This window comes from Cygnus olor, chromosome 28, assembly GCF_009769625.2.
Source record: "Cygnus olor isolate bCygOlo1 chromosome 28, bCygOlo1.pri.v2, whole genome shotgun sequence".
NCBI lineage: Eukaryota > Metazoa > Chordata > Aves > Anseriformes > Anatidae > Cygnus > Cygnus olor.
In genome coordinates this window covers 882,799-898,632 of record NC_049196.1, presented here as the reverse complement: position 1 = coordinate 898,632, position 15,834 = coordinate 882,799, and the positions used below count along the sequence as shown (strand labels likewise).

The 15,834-nt window shown below is 68.2% G+C and overlaps 2 protein-coding genes across 3 annotated transcripts; one reads left to right on the top strand and one right to left on the bottom strand.

The window, feature by feature from the left end:
• Positions 1-3: 3 nt before the first annotated feature.
• ITGA10 (integrin subunit alpha 10) lies at positions 4-5,493 on the top strand (the record flags this gene model as incomplete). Its single annotated transcript, XM_040538582.1, has 17 exons — positions 4-132; positions 284-417; positions 683-849; positions 1,193-1,335; positions 1,439-1,546; positions 1,649-1,734; positions 1,831-1,972; positions 2,244-2,336; positions 2,408-2,484; positions 2,600-2,683; positions 2,787-2,871; positions 2,955-3,068; positions 3,155-3,256; positions 3,356-3,469; positions 3,596-3,691; positions 3,777-3,890; positions 3,980-5,493. Coding segments are annotated over 17 exons (1,848 nt in total), but the record flags the coding sequence as incomplete, so codon positions are not given.
• Positions 5,494-6,302: 809 nt separating this feature from the next.
• Positions 6,303-15,796, bottom strand: RNF115 (ring finger protein 115). 2 transcript variants are annotated; one of them, XM_040538878.1, is made up of 9 exons: positions 15,596-15,796; positions 13,079-13,137; positions 11,824-11,875; positions 10,591-10,802; positions 10,025-10,096; positions 9,751-9,823; positions 8,133-8,226; positions 6,713-6,828; positions 6,303-6,563 (listed from the first exon to the last, which is right to left on the bottom strand). In XM_040538878.1, exons 1-9 carry the CDS (start codon positions 15,680-15,682, stop codon positions 6,432-6,434), a joined length of 897 nt encoding a protein of 298 aa, XP_040394812.1. In that variant the 5' UTR covers positions 15,683-15,796; the 3' UTR covers positions 6,303-6,431. The 2 variants fall into 2 exon arrangements, with proteins under 2 accessions (XP_040394812.1, XP_040394811.1); XM_040538877.1 differs by having other exon boundaries at positions 11,824-12,422; positions 15,596-15,751.
• Positions 15,797-15,834: the final 38 nt, after the last annotated feature.

Sequence of the window (15,834 nt, the reverse complement as noted above, 5' to 3'; positions counted from 1 at the left end):
GCCTCTGTCCCCGACCTCAACCACGACGGCTTCAACGACGCCGTGGTGGGGGCCCCGCTGGAGGACGGGCACCGCGGCGCCGTCTACGTCTACCACGGCGCCCCCGGCACCCTCCTGCCCCACTACAAGCAGGTGAGAGATTGGGGGGGGGGGGTGCCCGTGCGTGAGCTCAAACCGGGGTCCTGCTGCCCACGGCAGCCGGCCGGGTCCCACGGTGGTGTTAGCACAACCTCATACGAGCCAGCGGAGAAGCCACCGCTCGCCCTGCTCTCGCCTCCCGCAGCGCATCGAGGCGGCGGCGCTGGGCCGGGGGGGGCTCCTGTACTTCGGGCGCAGCCTGGACGCGCGGCTCGACCTGGACGGCGACGGGCTGGTGGACCTGGCCGTGGGGGCGCAGGGGGCGGCCGTGCTGCTGCGGTGAGCGCTGGGGACGGGGGGGACGGGGCACCGCCGGGACGCGCCCCCCTCCCCCCCCCCCCCGCGGCTCGGCCCTCGGGGTTCCCTCCTGCACGGGCATCGCCTGCTCTGCGCCTCAGTTTCCCCTTGGGGGTCAAAGGGGAGCGGCTGCTGCTGCCCGGGAAGGGTCCCGGTCTCCGGGAGCACCTTGGTGGGACGGGGGGGGGGGACACACAGATGTATCCCCCCCCCCCCCCGGGGTGTGACGCTGTCCCCTCGCTGCCAGCTCCCGGCAGATCGTCCAGGTCAACACCACGCTGTCGGTGGAGCCCCCGGCCATCAACGTCATCCAGAAGAACTGCCGGCGTGGCGGCGTCGGCGCCGTCTGCCTGCGGGCCAGGGTCTGCTTCCGCGCCGCCACCCGGGCACGGGGACAGCGGGACAGGGACATCGGTGAGCGCCGGGGGGGGGGCGGGCACACGGGGCTCCTGGCACTGGGGGGTCTGGGGGGGGGCGGGGGCGCTTCCCCGAAGTGTCCCCAGAGCAGCCCAGGGTGTCCCTGGAGCATGCTACTGGGACGCTGGAGCACCCCGGGGTGTCCCCAGGGCACCCCACTGGGACCCCGGAGCACCCCAAAGCGTCCCCAGAGCACCCCAGGGTGTCCCCGGAGCACTCCACTGGGACCCCGGAGCACCCCAGGGTGTCTCCAGAGCACCCCAGGGTGCCCCCAGCCCCTCCCCAGCCCCGCAGCCCCCCCACCCCCCGGTGCTGACCCCCCCGGTTTGTCCCCGCGCAGAGCTCCGGTACAACGTGTCCCTGGAGGAGCGGGCGGGGGGGGCCCGGGCCGCCTTCGACTCGGGCGCCCGGCGGCTGCTGCAGCGGCGCGCGGAGCTCTCGCTGGGCAGGCAGAGCTGCCTCCGCTTCCCCTTCCACGTCCTGGTGAGCGCATGGGCACACCACATCCCTCCCCCCAAACCCCCCCCCCCCCGCCCCAAATCCCCACCTGAGGGGGCTGACGGGGACCCCCCGCTGCCGCCCCCAGGACACCACGGATTACCTGCGGCCCCTCAGCTTCACCGTGCGGCTGGCGCTGGCTGACCCCGGGGGCCCGGTGCTGGATGAGAAGTCCCCCAGCACCGTCCGCAAGCTGGTGGGTGCCCCCCACCCCCCGACTCCCCGGGGGGGGGTCGGCCCCGTGCCCTGCCCCCCCCCCCCCCCCTTGCTCCCAGCACCCAGCGACGTCCCCTTGCAGATCCCCTTCTTCAAGGACTGCGGGGAGGACGACGAGTGCCTCGCGGACCTGGTGCTGCGCGCCACCATGGACATCGCCGGGGACGGGTACGGGGCTGGGGCCGGGCACGGGGTCCCCAAGGGATCCCCGGGACCACCCGGGGCCGTAATGCCCCCCCCCCTCCCCCCCCCCCCCCACTGCAGGCAGAGCCCCCACGTCCTGCGCAAGGGCAGGAGGAAGGCGGTGCTGGACGTGGTGCTGGAGAACAAGGGCGAGAACGCCTACAACGCCAGCCTGCTCCTGCGCTTCTCCGGCAACCTGCTCTTCTCCAGCCTCGTGCTCCAGGTGCGCCCCCCCCCCCCCCCCCCCCGGAGCAAAGATCGGGGGGTGCTCAGCCCCTTGAGGACCACCCGGGTCTGTGTGACCCCGGGTGGCCACGGGGACCCACTTCACCCCAGTTGGGTCCCAGCTGGGAGCTGGGGACCCCTTTGTCCCCCCTCAGCCCCCCCCAGGCTGGATGAGGAGGGACCCCTCAGCCTCACGGGGACCCTCACGCCCCCCCCCTGGCTGCCACGTCCTCAGCCACCCCCCCGGTGCCAGTCCCCCCCCCCCACAGGACACAAGCCCGGTGAAGCTGGAGTGCACCGCGCTGGGGGGCCACCGCCGGCTCTGCAGCATCAGCTACCCCGTCTTCCGCTCGATGGCCAAGGTAGGGGGCCGGGACCCCCCCCGGGACCACCCCTGGACCCCCCCGGACCCTCACAGCCCCCTCGCCCTCAGGTCTCTTTCGCGCTGGAGTTCGAGTTCAGCTGCTCGGTGCTGCTCGGCCGAGCGGAGGTCAGCCTGGAGGCCACCAGGTAGGGGCAGAGGGCGAGCTGGGGGGGTGTCCCCGTGGCCCCCCCAACCCCCAGGGCTGGTCCCCCGGGGTCTTCTCCAAGCCCAGACCCCACCGGGCCCCATCGCCCCCTCCAGCGACAGCGCCGAGGCCACGCCACAGGACAACGGGGTCCAAATCTCCGCTCCCATCCGCTACGAGCCCGACCTCTTCCTCTCCAGGTGGGGCTGGGGGCGGCACTGGGGCGGGCTGGGGGCGCAGGGGGGGGGCTCTGGGGGGCAGGATCCGACCCCGCTCTCCCCCCCCCCCCCCCCCCCATGGCAGCGAGGCCAACCTGCACCGCTACGAGGTGCACCCGCTCGGCACCTTCCCCCACGGCCCCGGGCCCGAATTCAAGACCACGGTGAAGGTAACGGGGGCGAGGGGTGGTGAGGAAGAAGGGGGTGGCATGGGGGGGTCGGGGGGGGGGCCCACACCTTTCTCCTCCCCCAGGTGCAAAACCTGGGCTGCTACCCGGTGCGCAACCTCACCCTGCGCATGGCCCTGCCGGCCCTCGGCTACCGCCGCGCCGCCTTCCTCTCCGTCACCCGCATCCTCGCCGACAACGTGAGGCCTCACCGGGGCTGGGGGGGGGGCGGTCCTGAGCCCCCCCCCCCCCGGTGCTGAGCACGGCTCCCGTCCCCTCCGTCCAGGCCACGTGCGAGCTGCACGGCCCCGCTCAGGAGCCACGCAGGGGGGGTCCAGCCCCCGTGGTCCCCGTGCACCCCGAAGACCTGCTGCGCGTGGACAGGCTGGTGAGCCGCACCGGGACGGCCCCGAGACGGGGGTTGGGGGGGGGGTTCCTCGCTGCGTGTCCCCCCCCCCACATCGCCTCTTCCCCCCCCCCCCCGCAGGACTGCAGCAACGCCTGGTGCCAGGAGCTGAGCTGCGCCCTGGGGCGGCTGGAGCGCGGCGGCGAGGTCTCCGTCCACGTCCTGCGCGCCATCCACAACGACTTCTTCCGCGCGGTGCGGGGCGAGGGGCCGGGTTGGGACCCCTCCCCTCCCCCCCCCCCCCCAAGCCCCAGCAGGAGGGATGGGGGTGGGGAACGAGGCTTGAACCCCCCCCAGCTTTGATTCTCGCCCTTGGTCCAGGCTAAATTCCGGAGCGTGAGGATCGTCAGCACGGCTGCGCTGGGGGTCCCGGGGGGCAGCGCGCTGGTGCTGGGGGAGGCGGCTCAGCGCAGGGAGGTAGGAGCTGGGGGACCCCCGGCAGGGGGCTGGGGGGGGGTCACCCTGTCCCCCCGGTGCTCCCCAGGGACCTCTTTTCCCGCAGACGGTGCTTGAAATCATCCAGGCCAAGCGGGTGCCCATCTCCCTGTGGATCCTGGTGGGCAGCATCCTGGGGGGGCTGCTCCTGCTGGCGCTCATCATCTTCTGCCTGTGGAGGGTGAGAGCTGGGGGGGGGGGGAGGGGGTCGCAGGGCAGGACGGGGCGGGGGCTGCTTCATCCCCTCCGTCCTCTCCCTCTCGTCCCCAGCTCGGCTTCTTCACCCGCAAGAAGCTCCCGGAGGAGAAGGAGGAGAAGGAGGAGCAGTGATCCGTGGCGGCCCCGCGCTTCCCGGCTCTCTCCAGCCCCAGCGGCCCCCCGAGCCCGGCACCATGGGGAGGGGACGGGTCCCTTCCCCGTCCCCGGGGACAGCTGGGGGGCTCGGGACTCCGCCACCTCCCCCCAGTTTTGGTTCCACCGTGGCCGAGGGCGATGCCGGTGCCGGGTTGTGCTGGCGCGGACGCAGCCAGGTGAGGTTGGGGCCGGCGCCGCGGCGCAGGAGACGCGGGCTCGGCCCGGAGGAGACGCGGGGGCGACGGCGCAGACGGGGACGGACGTGGGGCGACCACCGAAAAAAAGCGGCCCCACCAATAAAGCTCGGCCCCGTGGAGGTGCTCCCGCGTGTGCGACCCGCCGGCGCTCTGCCCTGCCTGGGGGGGTTCAGAAATGGGAGCCCCAAAAGGCTCCGGTGCCACACCATGATTTATAAAGGGGAGGGAGCCGTGCGCGGCCCCCCCGGTGCCCCAAATCCCCCCGCTGAGGTCTCTCGGCGCTGCCCTGAGGTTCCCAGGATAGCCAAGGGAGGAAATCCTCCACTTCGGGCCCTTTCCAAGCCTTGGGGGCGCAGGAGGGGACCCAGAACAGACCCCAAAGGGGTCACTGGGGGGCTGTGGCATCCCAAAACCTCCCCCTGCCCGCACAGGGCTCTTTAGGGGAGCACAAAACGCTAAAGAAGGGGGAAAAAGCAACGAGAGAAAGCTGGGAAGGGAAACGTTCAGCCCGGGTGCTGGCTGCAGCTGAAGTTTTTCCCTTTTTTTGCCGACAACTGCCGGGGCTGAGCCAGGAACTGGCTCCCGAAGAGGATCCTGCCACGGAGCGGGGATGCTCCTGGCCCCAAAACCACGAGGAGCAGGGGGAGAGGTGCAGGGGGGGGGCGTCTCCTTCCCCCAAACCCCGATGCAAGGGAGGGACCCTGGGGGCACCAAGTCCCCAGCAAGGAACATCGGGTTCCTGACACTCAACCTCAGCCCCCTCCAACCTTGGGGGACACGGTGGGTGCCTCACAATGGCCACCCTGCCCCTGGCCACCGCTCCCCCAGCCATGCTGGGGCGCAGCTGCTGCCACCCCGGGCCTGAAGGAGAACCGATCTGCCCAGAAAACCCCTTTACGGACACCCCACGAGCTCATTTCCATCCCCGTTAGTCCTCCGCCAGCCTCCCCGGCCCCTCGGCCACCTCCTCCCGCCCCAACAACCTTCTCAAGGTCCGCTCTTCTTTATAAAGGCCTTTATTTGACTTCATAGCAAACAGAACACTGGTTTAAATCGAGTGTACGTAGTACACCGTCACAGCAACGAAGGGGCGACGTGTTGGGGCGCGACCTCCCTCTCCCCGCCAGGCCGAGCGGGGATTGAGCGGCGCCACGCGGCTCAGACGGCGCCGGGGCGATAAAAACGAGGAGTGGGACGCGGGTGAGGTGTTACAGAAGTGGAAAAGAAATAAAACGAAGAAAACATCCGCAAAAATAAAGAGATTCTCTTGACGTTACCGGACTAAGGGAGAATTAAGATGGGGTGTTAGACACCGAGGAGCCCGCCGTTAGAAGGGGCTGCAGCTAGGGCCGCTGTCCTGCAGGACGCCGCGGATGTGGTCCCTATGATAAAAGCCAGCTAAGGATCCTAAACGACTCACTTTTGGGGGGGGGGGAGGCAGGTTTGGACAGACCTGGGGCCACAGGCACATGGAGAAGGGGCAGAAAAAGGAAGAAGAAGTCCACAACGAGACCAAAAATTCCTGCGTGTGCATTCCTGTTCCCAGAACCGGGGGCTCGCGGGCGTCCCGAGCGTGCTTCTGTCCACCGGCGCCACGGTGAGACCCGACCCAGAGCCCTCCACGCCTCCGCCTCCCCCGAGAACACCTGGGGCGCCACTTTATAGACGTTAGCGCCTGAATTCAACGGAAGAGGGAAAAAAAAAAAAACCACCCACACGCTTCGAGGGGTCCGGGAAGGGGCCAGAGGAGGAAAATCTTCTCGTTTCTCCGTCACCAAGAGGAGCCGGCGGCGGGGACACTCTCCCCACCTCCGATGCTGTGCACGGAGGCTGTGCCGAGAGCCCGGGGCCCAGGCAGGGTCCTCACGAGAGCCACAAACCTTCCTGCCCGGCCCGGCCCCTCCAGAGGCCACGTTTCACAGGTATAAAATCAAGTCAAATCACTCAAAGACTCTGGATTTGGGACTAAAGAGGCAATTCCGATGGAGACGCGATTGGCTCGGAGGTGCTAGTTTAACGTTTCAGGAAAATGACAGCACTCGTCGCAGTGATACCACGGGGTGGGTGCCCTCCCCTGCCCTATATTTCCTGCTACTCTGTTTGAATTATAATACAATGTACATCTGTAGTAAGAACGCTCCGGCCAGAGCCCCCCGAGGAAGCCCCCGAGGTCAGAAAGTCCATCGGTCGTGTAGCTGGCTTTCACTGCTGAAGCTGTTGCTCGCTGAGGCCTCGGGGTTCTGTGCTTGCCGGGTCGAGTCCTCGCCGTTTAAGCTCTTCCTGCACACCGGACACGTGTCGTGCTGCAAGAGAAACGCGGGGTGGGGGGTGGGGGGGGCGCTCAGGGAAATGGCTTCGGAGGGGCCGCTTTGCCCCGAGGTTCCCCCCTTGGGGCACGCGGGGCTGGGCCCCGAAGAGCCGCGGCTGCTTGTGGTGCTCGCGAGGCCCTTACCAGCTCTAACCACGGCACGATGCAGTTGCTGTGGAAGAAGTGATTGCAGGGTAACTGCCGCACCTGCTCGGCCACCGTGTAGTCCTCCTTACACACGGGACACTCCAAGCCCGTATCTGGAAGAGAGGCGCAGAGCGGGGCAGGGTGAGGCGGGCAGGGCGGGCGCCGACCCGCACAGAGCCGCAGCTCGCCTGGACCGTGCTCACAGCCCGCAGCACGCACCACCCAGGTACCGAAGGGACTCCTTTTTTTTCCCCAAAGGAACTCCTGCACGTGACTAACGCCAGATTTGGGGTATTTTAGCTGACAAAACCTCCTCGTGCAGCAAGAGGCTTTGCGAGGCTGGTGGAGGACACCTCCAGCACGTCCTCCCCTGCTCCGCGAGGACACAGCGCGCTGCGGAGCGCTGTCAGGGGGGAGAGACGGCGAAAACCTGACCTCCTCCTTCATCCTGGGCCTGATGCTGCGGGGCTGATGCTAACACAGACGGCCCGACCGCAGGCAGCAGGGAGACAAAGCTCCCAGTGCTCCTCTCCCGCCTGCCAGGCTGCCCGGCTCGAGCTGTGTCAATTCATGAGGGCAGGGCTGAGCATTACAGCATGGAAATTCGGAGGCTTCCTGGCTTCCCAGACAAGAATGAGAGCCACGGGTGTATAAAAAGAACCAGACAAAAATATCTGTCACGGAAACAGCTTTTCTAATCAACCGGTTTGTCTTAACGGAGCGGCTCGGTGGGAAAGGGATCCTGCGAGCAGCCGGCAGAGCCAACCTCCTGCAAACACGGGGAGAAAAATCCCCTCGGCGAGCTAATTGCAAAACCATAAACACTGCAAAAAAAGCCCACAGGTCTCCGCTGCCAGCTACATTACAAAAACCTGCAGGTCTTACATGACATTTCAGAAGTAATTCGGCAGGAATATGCTCGGAGCCGCATCCACCAGCCCTGCTGCGAGCCAATTTGCAAGGGGAGAACGCGACACGCACCAAGCCCAGCCCTAACGAGACCATCAGCAGCGGTACGAACGGAAGGTTTTAAAGAAGGGCGAAGCAACCAGAGGACTGGGAGGCCGAGGAGACGGCGCAAACGCTCTGCAGAACGAGGAAGGTCTCTGCTGAGGGCCTGAACTGGCAGAGATCGGGGACGAGGAACCCAAGGACCGCACCAGAGGTGACAGCAGGAGGAAAGTCAGGAGCGCCCCAGCCGGCAGCGGGCAAGTGATTCGGGAGGAAGGAGCAGTGCTGCCCTCTGCCCTCCTGCACCAGCAGCTGCCTGGGGACACGAGGTCGCCACAAAGGGGCCGATCCTTCGCACAGGAGGAAGGGAACTCGGGCACCAAACCCCCAGGCTGTGCCCGAGCCACGCACGCTTTGCACCAAAGCATCGGGAGCCGAGCGCCGCGGGGCGGCTGGCTTCACCTACCGACTTGTTCCTGAGTTACTGTCACTGTGGGGAGAGAGGAGATCTTCTCTTTGTCGGCCGGGGGTGGTCCCGTGTTTTCCAACTGTCCCAAGAGCTGCGAAGAAAACACCCGGCTGTACTCGGGGCTACGGGCACGGCGCCGCGTCCCGGCACCAGCCACCGAGGCACGAGCAGCTCGGCACCGGCTGTCCCCGGGGGGACATCCCCGACCTGTCCCCGAAGTGCCAGCCACCCCCTGCGGCCTCACGGCTCCTTTATTCCTGCTGCCCATCTTCAGTTTCCTCTGGATATCCCGGGTGCAGGTGATTTCCCTGCTCTGCGGCCGCCCTTTCAGCGTTCACGCCTCGCTGCCACCTCCCAGCCTCGACAATCCCACCTCTAGCACCGCTTCCCCCCTCCAGACATTTTATCACCAGCTGGGAGAGCGAAGGGCCTGGAGGATCCTGAACCCAAAGGGGATGTTCTGGGCAGGGGAAGAGCCTCGCGCTGCTCAGCCGAGGGAACGGGGCGCCTGCTGCCTCCCCCAGGTCTCGATCGGGGTGTCAGGAGGAGAAAGGAGCCCCCCAGGGCGGCGGGGAGCCACGAGGAGCTGCTTTAGGCCGGCCCTGCCGCCAAGCCGAGGAGCGGCCGTACCCAACCCGGCTCCCCTGGGGGTTTTGCATCTCCAGGGGCTTAACCCCACTGCCCCGGGGGTTTCCATCTCCAGCGTGGAGTCTCTGGGGCTTAACAGGGGCTGAGCCCGAGCTGCGGCGCTGGCAGCGCCTCTTCCCTCGCCTTACAGCTCCCTGACTGCCTCGCGGGCGTTTTGTGCTGCTGAGCCCCGGGTTCACTCCAGGATCAGCCCCAACAGGTTCACACACGGTCGGGGCAGAGCTGGGAGCAGCACTCGGGGGAGCCCCGTTTCCTTTCCAGGCCACATTAAAACACCCGGGACACGAAGCCCCGGGACGGGCAGGGCTGGCGGCTGCAGCCACGGAGCCACCGGGCGCTGCCGCGCTTCGGGAAGTGTGAGCAAGGCGGGCGAGACGGGCGTGGGAGCCGGGGGCTGCTTCTGAACGGCAGCAGATGGCTCAGCCGGGCGCCTTCTGAGGCGTCAGCACCGCGGCAGCAGCCAAATTAGCTCCCAGTACGGCAGCCGCCCGCTCTGCCTTCCCGTCCCGGTGACGCCGACGCCCTGGAGGAGGCTGGGGATGGAGCTGGGCACCCCCGGTCCCCGAAGGGAGCCAGACGAGGCTGCCGGGGAACGGCAGCGTGCCCGGCTCCTTCCCCAAACCACAGGGGGAAGTGGCTCATGGGTACAAAACGCTGGATTCGGAGCGGGACCCGAGGCTGAGACGGGAGTTTTATTTTCAGCCTCTGCTGAGCCTGCTGCGAGGCACCTGTGAGCCCTGCACCACAGGCGGACTGGCAAGGCGGAGAGCTAAAACACCGCGTTTCCACCCAAAAGAGGTCCAAACCCTCCCCAAAAAGGCAGGGCGCCGAGCCAGACAGCGCTGGCCCTGTCCACGAGGCTCTCCCGCAGTGGGACCGACCGGGCAGGAGAGCAGGGGGAGAAGGACACAAAATCTTACAGGCACAGCTCAAAGCTCTCCCAGCCGGGCCCGCTCGGGGGTCTCACCTGGGTGACGATGGCATCGAGGCCGCTCTGTCCCCACGCGTAGTCCCCAGGGTTCGAGTGCAGCATCCCGCTCCTGCGGGCGGGAGCGGAGTCAAGGGAGCTGCTTCGCCCCCCTCCACACACAGCCCCGAGGTTTGTAGCACCCGGAGAAACCTCACCCCAGCAGCCACACCAGGAGAAGGAAGCTCCCGTGCAACTGGTGCTTACTGGGCGCACCAGCGGCTTGAGGAGAGCCGTGATCAAAGGCAGGGCCGACGCCGTGCTCGCTACTCACCAGGAGAACGGGTGCTGCGAGCCGGGAAGCGCCGAGTTTGCGAAAAACCCCGCGAAGATCTGCTGTATTATTCTGAGGGAAGCGAAAAGGAACACGTTGAGCAAACAAATCCACGGCGGCAGCAGCGTTTTAGCAAGAAAGGGCCGCGAAACACGAATTATTGCTCCCATCGTGGCTGGGCTCACGCCTCGGTGAAGCCTTCCCCAGAAGGGCGAGCCCTGAGACGGGCGCAGGAGGAGGCAGGAGCGATGCCAACTCATCGCAGCGTGGGAGGGCTGCGAGAGGGCCGGGAAGCGGCTGAGTTTCCCGAGCCCCGAGCTGTTCCCCCGTGGCGAGAGCTGGCAGCGCCGCGGCACGGCCCACCTCTCCCCCCCTCCCCGCGCCGCTACCGCGCCGCTTCCGTGCCGAGGGGGACGGAGGGCAGAGCCTGCGGCGTGACGACCCGAGGGTTTTTAGGGCCCCAGGGGGCTCCCACCCTAAATTCCAGGCTCCCGTTTCACCAGGCTGCTCCCCGAGAGCCCGTTTTCGGCCGCCGAGACGTTCCCAGGGGCGTTTTGGGCACTCACCCCTCGATGGCAGGAGACCTGTCGGGGCGCGAGCTGCCCCGGGAGCGGTACCTCCGCGTCATGGGCAACCGCGGGGGGCGGCTGGGCCCCCAGAGGTCGGCGTGGGCTTGGTGGCCCCTCTCGTTGTCCCTGCCGTCTTGGTCCAGCGAGCCGCTGCTCAGGAAGGGTCGGAAGTCGGGGAAGAACATCGTGTGGTCCAAGTGGTCCCAAAGCTGGGGAGCGGGGAGGAAGGGGAGACACAAAGCGCACGGCTCCGTCACTCGTCCCAGCCGACCCGGCACGGCGGAAGGGGGCTCCACCTCGACGGGAGCAGCCGAGCGAATTCCTACGGTTGCCACGGCCCCCAGGAAAATAAAAAAGTCTGGCAAACACGCTTCATTACAGCCCCGACTAATCGGCTGGGCCACCCCCGGGAGGACCGACACGGCGGCTCCTTCCTGCTCCGTGTGGATCCCAGCAGGAGATGGGCTCTGGTGAGCAGCCCCCAGGCGGTGCGAGGCTGGGATTTTAGGGGGGATCGGGGGTTTTTTAGGGGGGATCGGGGGGTTTTAAGGGGGATCGGGGGGTTTTAGGGGGGGATCGGGGGGTTTTAGGGAGGGATCGGGGGGTTTTAGGGGCAGAACCCACGCCCCGCACCTCTGCTCTGACGCCGGGCCAGGAGCGGTGTCTGAGGGAGCAGCGCCCTCACGCTTAATTAATTAATTAAAGGCTACGGAGCGTAACGCGAGGGCTGCTCCTTTCCGGCTCGTACTAGACCCTCATCGTGTTATGACACCATCGGAGCAGCTTCGTTGCCATTTCACACCAAATTAGCTCACTTCACGCGTCTCTTGCGTCGCCTGCTTCAATCTGGCATCGGAGGGAAGGGGAAAGCCACGCTCGTGACCTTTTCCTTGAATTAACACCCTGCAGACGAGCCTGCTCGTCCTCCCGGTGCCTACCACCGAGCTACGTCCCCCCCTGCCCGCAGCCACGCCGCTGGGAGAGGAATTTCCGTCATTATTAATCCCCAGAGCCACGTAAATTTACGCAGCGCCTCTCACCCAGGGGCACCCCGGAGCCCTCTGTACGCTGACACGCGGGCTCGGAGGAGAGACGGCTTTATCTCGGTGCAGCTCAGGCGTTTCTGGGGCGATTTCAGAAGCCACAGCCCTGCTCCGAGGAGGAGGAGGAGGAGGAAGAGGACCAGAAAACCTCTCCTGGGCTGGTTTTAGCCAAGACAGCCAAACTCACCTCTGCGAACTGCGTGGACGGGCTGTCGTCTACGCCGCTGCCGTCTAGAAAACTGGAGAGGAAGAGCTGGTGAGAGCAGGGCCCCCCCCCCGAAAACCGCGAGGAGAGCCGGGGGGAGCCCCGCCAGCAGCACGGTCCCCGCGTGCCCCGAGCGAGAGAGGGGCGAGCAAACGGCGTGCGAGCTGCTCCTGCTGCGGGGCAAGGGCGCGGGGTGTCCCGCGGGGCCCCGATGCACCGCCCGGGGCGGGGGGGGGGGGGGGGGGGGGGGGCACGGCCGTGCCGTGGGGGTGCTCGGTGCCGCCGGTGCTGCTGCTGCTGCTGCTGCTGCTTGCCGTGGACCCAGCGGGTGCAGGGGATCCCGCGGCCTCGGGCGCTGCTCCAAGCCGTGAAGCCTCCCCCCGCCCCGACCCCAAAAGCGGCCTGGCCTCGGGGGGCGCCCCGCACGCGGCGGCGTTTTCCCTCGGGGATTTGGGGCCAAGGCGTGCGGTGAGAAGCAGGAGGAGGAGGAGGAGGAGGAAGAGCCCAAACCACCGCGCCGGGGCGAGTAGCTCTCGCTGCTCCTCTGCTCCGCGGGGACAGAGGGGACGGGACGGCGGGACCTGCGGTGCCGGAGGGAGACCGCAGTGAGCGGGGGGCGCTTTTCCAGCCGGAGGTCTCACAGCTCCGAGGGGGGGGGGGGGTCCCTGGGGACGGAAGGGCTCCCCCGGGGAGCAGACCCGTGGCCTCGTGCCCACAACGCCGCCACCCGACCGAGAAATCTGGTCGCTCAGCGCCGGGACCGGGCCTGAGCACGGCGGGCACCCGGCTGGCGACGTTTGGGACCCCCGGTCGCGGGCAGAGGGGTTCTGCGGGGTGCCCAGCGCCCACGGCCGTGCCCCCAGGGGGAGCTCGGCGGCTGCGGAGGGGTTTTCCTCTCTCTCGTGGCTCGGGCTGTGAGATCTGAGAGGGCAGAAGACCGAGCTGGGGGCCAGCAGAGGAAACAAAGGTCCTTTGAGAAGAGACGTGAGCTCGACTCCCCGGAATGACGGCTTTCACCCTGAAACACCAGGCCCCAAGGCCCCCACGCGCTTTCCTTCCCCTTCGGCGGCCTCGACCCCGCTCCCACCTTGCTGAAAGACGTCCCCAACCTCCCCCCCCACGCACGCCGCCGAGCACCCCACGTCCGGCCTTCCCTCGCCGCCCCCGGCCCCCAGCGCCGGGCGCGTCGCACACCCGGGAGAGACGCGAGCAGCGAGAGCGGCGGCGCGCGCGTTACCTGGAGTCATCCGTGACCTCTTCGATGAAGCCGGACTCGCACCTCGGGCACGTGTACTCCTGCGGGGGGGGGGGGGAGAGGAAGGTGCCGTGAGCCCCCGCAGCGCGGCGCAGGCCGCGGGTTTTCGCCCCGGTCGAGGCCCTCCGGGGTGGGGGGGGGGGGGGGGGTGGGGGCTTTCGTTTCTGTTTTAGTTTTTATCGGGGGGGGGGGGGGGAGGTTTCCAGGCCCCGGGGTCACGGCGGCTGCCGTCACCCACGCAAAAAGCGCCCCGAGGAGCTCAGCGGTGGGCTGAAGGAAGAGGCGAGACCCCCCCCACCTCACCCGGGGCTTCGGGGGGGAATTGCGCGGGGATTTGCCCCCGAGCCCCCACCGGGGGGGGCGGGGGGGGGTCCCAGGACCCAGCTGCCACCCCAAAACAGCACCCTGGGGGGGCTGGGTGCTCAGCACGGGAACACGAGGACACCAAGGGGCGGAAAGAGCGACTCGGGAAGCTTCTGGGCGTTTTCTTTCCGTGTTACGACCCCGCTCCGACATGGGGAAGGGGGGCAGCCTGCCCCGAGCACCCCGCGGGGCTCAGGGAAGGACGGATCGGCACCGCAGCCCCCGCTGGGCTCCTCCTCGAGCTCCCCGACACCCCCAGGGCCTCGTGCTCGTCGAGCTGCCCAGGAATCCTCCCGTTTCCAGCACCCGGGGGCCGCCGTGCCCCGACCTTGCCTCTGCTCCATCCACGGCGGCGCTGCGGGAGCGGCTTCACCCCAGTCGCCCTCACCTCTTGCCGCGCGTCTTTCCCCTCGTTTGTTTTTTTTTTGTGTTTTTTGTTTTTTTTCTTCCTCCCCACGTTAAAAATCACCGCGGATCCAAGGGGCTGGGGACCGCTGGGGACCACCGGGCCCGTCGGGGGCCGCCTCGCACGGCTGAGCCCATTTCATCCGGGGCCAGCAGCCGCCCCACGGCCCCGCAGCCGGCGTTCGGTGACCCCAAAACCACCACCACCACCCCCCCCCCACGCCCCATCCCCACGTCGCGGCGGGGCCAGCACCGAGCCGAGCCCTCGGCCCTGCTCCTCGAAGCCCGTCGGCTTCCCCGGAGCTGGCAACATCCAAGCGACTCGGGGCAGACTCCCAGAAGCGTCCTCGCGGCCTCGTCCCGCGGGAACGGAACGGGGGGAGCGGAGCGGGGCGGCGCCGGAGCCCCGAGCTGGGTTTCTGGGCGCTCTCGAAATAGAAAGTGGAGCGAGCGGCCGCCAGGAGCCGAGGGTTCGGCAACCTCCTTAACGCCAGCGCCGAGCAGGATCGAGCCCCGTCCGTGCCCGGTTGGGAAGCCGAGGAAGCCACCGGGGGGCAAGGGGGGGTCCGGGAAAGGCTCGGGGTGGGGACCCCCGGGGGCTTCGGGCAGCGCCCCTCGCTCGCAGAGGGGGGAAAGAGCCGAAATCAGGCACAGACGGAGGGGGTGGGGAGGGAGAGCGGGGCAAGGATTTGGGAGAAGAGAGGGAACGAGGGCCCCGGGAGGGGGCTCAGCACCCCCACAGCGGAGCGGGGCACGGCCGCAGGCGACAGCAGCGGCCCCTGAGCTGGGCACGGACACGGGGGGTGGATGAAGGCTTCTCCTCCTCCTCCTCCTCCTCCTCCTCCTCCTCCTCCTCCATCCCCCCCAGCCCTGCCCTGCCCGGGCAGCTCAAGCGCCAACCCATCCCTGTACCACCCCCCCCCCCCCCCCCAAAAAATACACCCCCCAGCCCCCAAATCCCAGGTCAGAGCCCCAAAATCCCCCAACGGGGAGTATTGGGGTCACGGCAACGTGGGGGGAGGGGGGGGGGGGGGGTCCAGGATCAGCTGCCCCTCTCTGCTGGGCTGGGGGGCGAGGGGGGGCACCCTGCGGGGTCCTGGGGGGTGTCAGCCCCCCGCGGGGTCGCCCCCTGTGCGGTCACGGCGTGGGGCTGGCGTTTTTTTCTTTTTTTTTTCCCTTTTTTTTTCATTTTTTCCTGTTTTTTTTTTTTTTTTTGGGGGGGTGGCATCGCAGCTCCTGGCGGACAGCAAGGACTGGGGGGGGGGGGAGGGGGGGGGGGGGGACCTCGTCCCCACGACCCTCAACGAGGGGCATCTCCCCCCGAACCCATCCCCCCAAAGGATTTGGGGTCGGGGTGGGCGACACCAGGCCCCAAACACCCCGAGGGACCCCCGAGACCCCCCCCGAAATCCCCTAAAACCCCCCCAAGGAGCTGGGGGGGGGGGGGGGCACCGCATCCCTTTGGGGGGGGGGGGGGGGCCCTTTCCCTTCAGGGGGGGTCCCCATCCCTTTGGGGGGGGTCCTCACCCCTTCAGGGCTCGGGAAGGGGGGGGGGCCTCGGGGTCGCCCCCTCCCCACTGCGCTGCCAAGTTTTGGGGTGGGGGCGCCCCGGCCCTGCCCGCAGCCGTTGGGGTGCAGCCCCCCCCCCTCCCCCAAATATAACAAATAAAGCCTCGGGGGGGCTCCGAGGGGCAGGGGGGGGCGGGTCCGAGGCCCCCCCCCGGGGCTTACCGGCAGCTTGGGGCTGACCTCCCCCTTGCAGCTGTGGCAGAAGAAGCGGTGCTGGGACACGGCGGCCGCCGCCGAGGCCTCCGCCATCTTGTCACCCCCCTCCTCCGCGCCTCCCTGCCGTCAGTCCTCCGGCCGGAGCACCGAGGCGGGGCTAGAGCGCCCCACCGGAAGCCGCCTCCGCTCTAGCCGCGCGCTTCCGGGTCGCTCGGCTGCTCCGCGGTCCTCCAGAGCAGGCGAGG